The sequence below is a fragment of the Solanum pennellii genome, chromosome 10 (assembly GCF_001406875.1).
Source record: "Solanum pennellii chromosome 10, SPENNV200".
Classification (NCBI taxonomy): domain Eukaryota; kingdom Viridiplantae; phylum Streptophyta; class Magnoliopsida; order Solanales; family Solanaceae; genus Solanum; species Solanum pennellii.
Window position 1 is genome coordinate 68363837 of NC_028646.1, and position 6368 is coordinate 68370204.

General features: G+C 28.3%; 1 protein-coding gene across 1 annotated transcript; it reads right to left on the reverse strand.

Annotated features, from left to right (window-relative positions):
- Positions 1-4145: 4145 nt before the first annotated feature.
- LOC107002341 (basic 30 kDa endochitinase) lies at positions 4146-5471 on the reverse strand. The gene is made up of 3 exons (XM_015200321.1): positions 5020-5471; positions 4776-4929; positions 4146-4689 (listed from the first exon to the last, which is right to left on the reverse strand). Exons 1-3 carry the CDS (start codon positions 5438-5440, stop codon positions 4296-4298), a joined length of 969 nt encoding a protein of 322 aa, XP_015055807.1. The 5' UTR covers positions 5441-5471; the 3' UTR covers positions 4146-4295.
- Positions 5472-6368: the final 897 nt, after the last annotated feature.

The window sequence follows — 6368 nt, forward strand, 5'->3', positions numbered from 1 at the left end:
CAATTCTCCCCCCCCCCCTCTCTCTCTATATATATTACCATATGATTTTGATCAAATCTATAGAAGTCCTTCACGACTCTTGTATTTAAAAAATCAAGTCAATCATATAATATCTTCAATGGCTAGTACTATTTCGAGATTGAGCTAGCTAAGTGGATTTATGTGTTCGAACGAATTTATAAAAAAATTTTAAATCGTATATTTATATGAAAAATTAAATAAATATATGTATATTAACTTGTGAACTCCTAAATAAAATTAATTTAATATTTCAAACTTATAATTTTAATTCCGCCTCATATACTATCGTAATTTGTTCATTAAAGTGTATTACAACTTAGATATCCAATCTGGTCAGGATCTCTTTTGCTTTAGATCTAACTTCTAAATACTTTATTTATTAATGATGCATGTGAGCCTGTAGCTAGCTAGCTTTCTATGTATTAATAAGAGGGTTTAAATTTTAAAAGCTAGAGCTAATACATTTTCAGACAAATTCAATAACTTTTAATTAGACTTTGTAATTATGTTAAAAACTCAATTTGTTATATATATATATATATATATATAACATTTAATAACAAATTTAATTAGGTTAACTAGTTATGAATTAGTGATAAATTTAAAATTTATAGACTTCAAATCATGTCTCATCCTCGGAAGTGTTTGACTAATCTTATTATTATAAGCTAGTTTAAATAGTGTATAAAATATTTTTTGATTTATTTACGTGTTTGGTAATATTTAAAGTGCATAAACCAAAAATCAGCCACAACCATCTCGATCTGTAGAAAAAGTGTTTATCATAATTCTTTTATCAAAACATATTTAGTTCCTAATTATTAGTTTTACAATATTTTTATCTAAACACGCAACTATTTATAAAAATTAACCTAGCGTCTAAAAGTGTTTTTTTCACTTGTTGAGGATTATCAATTTCTTTGGGGAAAAGGGTCTGATATACCCCTGAACTTTATTATTTAGAGCTGATATGCCCCTTGTTATGAATGTGACTCATATATACCCCTACTTGTAAACAAATGGCTCACATATACCCTTTTCCTCTAACGGAAATGGAAAAAAAATAATTTTAATCCAAATTTTTATTATTTTTTTCTAAAAAAAATAATCCCATATGAGTAAATTTAATCCTCGTCAAACATATTTTTTTGACTTTTTTTTGTTCCAATGACTAATTTATAATTATTATTTTGATAATCAAATTTATTTATGTTTCACTAATATTCTTGTAAAACTTATTGTAGATGACCAAATTTTTTCTTCGAATACGAAATTAAATTACAATACGCACAAAAAAAATAGTTTAATTTTTTTTCTTTAAACTAAGGAATGAAAGAAAAAAACAAAATAAGAATAAGAAACTCAAATAATTATAATAAAAGAAGTCAAAAAATAATTTATGAATGAAAAAAATTAAAATATACCTTGAAATAGAAGAATCATATATACCACTAAATAATTTTAAAAAAAAAATTAGAAGTAATAAATATAAATTTAAAACTAATTTTTTAACTTCCGTTAAATGAAGGGTATATGTGAACCATTTTGTAACGGCAGGGGTATATGTGAGTCGTTTGTATAACAGTAAGAGCATATATGAGCCATTTTTATAATGAGGGGTATATCAGCTCCAAATGACAAAGTTGAGGGGTATATCAGACTCTTTTCCCTTTCTTTGGTGTCATTTGAACCAACAAGATTCCAATGATTATTGGGTTTTATATATAGTTACTCATTAACTCAACTTCTAACCTCAAAACTATTTCAATGAAATGATTTCCTTGATTGCCAAACGACATGAACTTAATAATATTCTTTGGACCCAAAAATATTGAGGTTCCAGTAATTACTACTCTTAATAACAGGAATTGCTCGGATAATAAATACTTTTTACTTTTTTTGTGAAAATTCCCCACTAGTGTCTCCCGCAGGAGTTTTGGTCGTATCTCAGTCTCAGTGTAGCTGGTTCAAGTTATCAATAGAACAAAAGGCGCAGGTACTATTGAAAAAATAATCTATTTTGTCACAGCTACTTAGGTATTGTGGAGTGTACATGAAGATGATTCAAGGAATTAAAACACAAAATCATTTGCACATAAGTTTTATGTTACCAAATGTGTTGTAACCACATGCACATTGATTTGACTTTCGAAGAAGTTGTAACTTCCTAAGGGAAAAGTAGGGGTGTACATGACCGAGTTAGTTCGGGTTTTTCAAGTATCAAATTAAATTATTTGTGTTGGATTTTTAAATTTATAAATCAAACCAAATCAATAGAACTCGGATTTTTCAACTTCGGGTTTCTTCGGATTTTTTGGATTTTTTTGAATTTTTTCGATAAAGTTTTCATACAAACATATAATATACTTGTATTCAAATATTTCTTTAGTCCTACCAAAATGCAACTATCCAAGTTATTTCTCAAGTAAATAAAACAAATATATATTATGATTAATGACACTACAATATCCAACAAAAATAATAATAAAATCGCGTAAAAAATATTGTAAATTAATAAGTCATAATGAAATTGATCATTATTTAAACTACTAAATCATGCTAAAATAAGTTTAGTAAGTATTAGTTACATGACGAAATATTAAAAGAAGTAAAATTAGATCATTATTTTAATTGTCTAAATATATCTATGTAAACCTAAAAAAATAAATATTCAATATTATTGTCATTCTTAGTGTTGAATTGATTTTCTTTTGCATTAATATTAAATTTATTTTTATTTAAACTTTGTTATAATTACCAACATGTATAGACTATAATCTTTATTAGATCATTAAGAATTCTAACTTCCAAACATTAAATAAGTATTTTAAAAGATAAAAACTATGAAAAAGTATAAGAGATATTTAAAAAATTATATTAAAATAAATATTTTTACGTATAAAATAAAATTTAAAATTATATATATAATGTCGGATTAATTTGATATCGAGTTGATTTTTTTTACTTGAAAGCAAACCAACCCAAATATATTCGAATTTTTTTCTCAACATCAAACCAAATTAAACCAAATCACTAGTCAATCTTTTTTTCGATTTGACTCAATTTATAATTTAATTCTGTTTTTGATTCAATTTTGTACGCCCTAAAAAAAAGTAATGCTTGCGGAAAAAATTGAGGTTCATTGATGGAGACCTCTTTGAGATACATTGTATCTGTGTTGATTAAATGACTAAGTGTAAAAGGAAAAATGGGAAGGCTCTTAAGTAAATAAAACCAATATATATATGGTAATATGGACTAGCCCCTTCATATATGCTCACTTGATTTGGTATATTATTGGGATATCTTTTACTCAACTATTATTTGGATAAGACACAAATTTATAATCGAAATTCCAGAGACACATATTAATTAAAATAAAATCATATTATCTCTTTCGATTTATTTTTTGTAATTTTATATACCTTTTATCTTACGTGACATATTCTGCGACTCCACGCAATTAAGAAACATAAAAAATATTTAGATGTCATATAAATCAAACAGATGCTAAAAAATTATAAAAAAGTTTGAGTTCAGAAAAATAATAAAAACTTAATTCAATTAAAATATATCTCTGAAATTTCGATCATAAATTTTGAAATACTCGTACATTTTCTCATTATTATTCATTCACATGTAGGAATTAATTCATCTATTCAATTGTCAGTAATTGAAGTGGCCACATCAAAATGTATCCAATATATAAATCGTCATCTCTCCCTTCAATCACCATTGTGCAGCATCAACACACCACTATTTTTCAATTCAAAATCCTACGTTATTAATTAATGATAATAGTTTAATTATTATTAAATATGTATTTTTTAAAATAATTAAATTTTTTGTATATATCTCTAAGTGTTTTAATAATATTGAATCTGATGACATTTAACTAATACAAATAAAGATTTTAGGACTCTTTATTAATGTGTATATTTATGATTGCATTTTTTTTTATAGTGAAAGTTCTTTTCTCAATTCTCACACCATTAAAAAATATTAACTAACTTAATACGATAAGGTTAAATTAGAAGTTAAATGCTTTCCTAAATAACGTAATGAAATAGCTCGATTGTTAACAAGCTTCCATAATGCTAATTAACATATGACCCGTCACAACATTAATTAGAATAAGAACCATCGTAGTCTTTGTTTATTATCGAAACAAACGATTATAAGACAAGGTCCCATCATATTACAATCATAATTCATACAATTTCGTACATACTAAATTTATTTGTAGTTGGGGCCTTATATGATGAAGTCGATCATTACACAGTATTGACTAAGAGTCCGTTTCCAAAAGACCTCTGATTGCCGCAATCAAGATTGTCACCTGGGCTAACTCCAAGAATTCCACAATACCTCCTATAAAATCCAATCCGATCCTGGACCCTGCTGTCACTGCCGTGACCACATTCCAGGCCACCATTGATGATGTTTGTGATGACACCGAATCCAGGGACGCGATTAGCTGCTTGGTCAGCGCCAGATGGTTGCCATCTTCCGGTGATGACATCGTGACAAGAAGGCTTTGGCGATTGAGGAGTCATCCAGAACCAGATAGCTGATTTGAATGAAATGACTGGATCTGTGGCTACTAAATCAGGATTGTTCAAAAGGTCCACTCCAATGGCTCTTCCACATGGCCCATAGTTGTAGTTGCTGTTTTCAAATGTCAAAATACACATAATTAGACAGTACAAGTTCATCAAATTTTATTATAACATAAATAGTTTTATTTAGCTTACTGTGAAATTTGAATTGGACCTCGTCCAAAATATTTCCTTCCAGGAGCACAAGGCCATTGACTACTTGGTGTACAGTAATCGCCTGGGCTACCTTGTTCTCTAAGGAAACAGTAACCCCATGCGTATGGCCCATCTGGTGCCGCAGGCCATCCTCCTATATATATAAACAGGTACATAATCAATTACAATGAAATTATAATTGTTCGATCTAAATGTTGAATTGATCAAATTCAAATCATCGTACCAGTAGTTTCATGGGAAGTTTGGGCAAGGAAAGCAGCAATTTCCCTTTTACGGGCAGTGATATCCCCAGTAGTACCAAATCGAGGAAAAGACCCGGCAGCAGTAACAAATGCATTGTAACTATAGAAATTATTCTTTCCTTGACAAGCATTATCATTGCGATGATTAAGCATTTGATCAAACATGGAATTTGTAATAACACCGCCTAGGTCCCCTGAAGGACCGGGACCGCCAGGACACTGGCTCTGACAATTACCAGGACCACAATACTCATTAGTGTTACCACACCAACCGAATTTGCTGCAACACAGTCCAGAGGCACAAAGTGCGCCTCCGGCCTGTGAACCACATTGCTCTGCAGAGGCAGACAGCAAAAGCACAGAAAATAGTAAGAAAAGAGTAGTGAATTCAGAAAGCCTCATTTTTTAATGTGTTAGTAAAATTAGTTGATGGGAAACAAGTTGTAAAATGAAAGGTATTTATAGGTAAGTAGGAAGATGCCTTGATGGAGACCTAATGTGAATTTTCTATTAGTTGGTTGAGAGTTGTGAGTTTGATTTGTGACAAAATGTAAGATTTAGTGTTTGAATAAACTAAGCGCAAATTTCGTAGTCCTCTGTCTTATCCAGAAATAAATACCGTGGAGTACGGTGACAGGTTATATATTAATATTTACTGGCGGCTTTTAGCTTCTTACTTTTATATACTTCCTCGATCATTAGTTCATTTTTTATTGTCATAATCAATTTGATCATTTTATAAAATAAAATTAGATTGTATTTTTTTGATATTTTACAAATAGAATTGAAAATATTTATAAGTATATAGAAAGTATTTTATATTGTAAGTCTTTTCGTTTAAAAGAATATTAATCAAAATTTATATTTTGGGACTTCTCCGTAAGAGAATTTTGACAATTAAAAGAAAATATTTTATTTTCATTAGTTACGCTCTTCCCTCTGATGTATGCAATTATCGAGTACGAAATTTCAGAATAAAGATTATAAAATATATATATGATCTAAATTAAGATACATATCTATGTCATTGTAAAATATAAATCATGTAATTGAATGTAAAAAAAATAGTTTTTAAAAAATATTTACTAGAAAAATTCTACGTTATTAATTAATATAGAAGAATCATCTAATTTGTCTTTTTCTTCTTTCTAGTAAGTTGAAAATCAATACTACTTTTTTTATAAGTAATTCTTTTAGTTTAAAATCTTTTTAAAACTTTGTGCGGAATTAAATTGAAATACATAAATTAAAATTAAGAGAATAGTATTTTTAAGGGGGTCAAATAAAAAAGAAAGTGGCGGCTCTTATAATTATTCCAGATTTTTTCTTG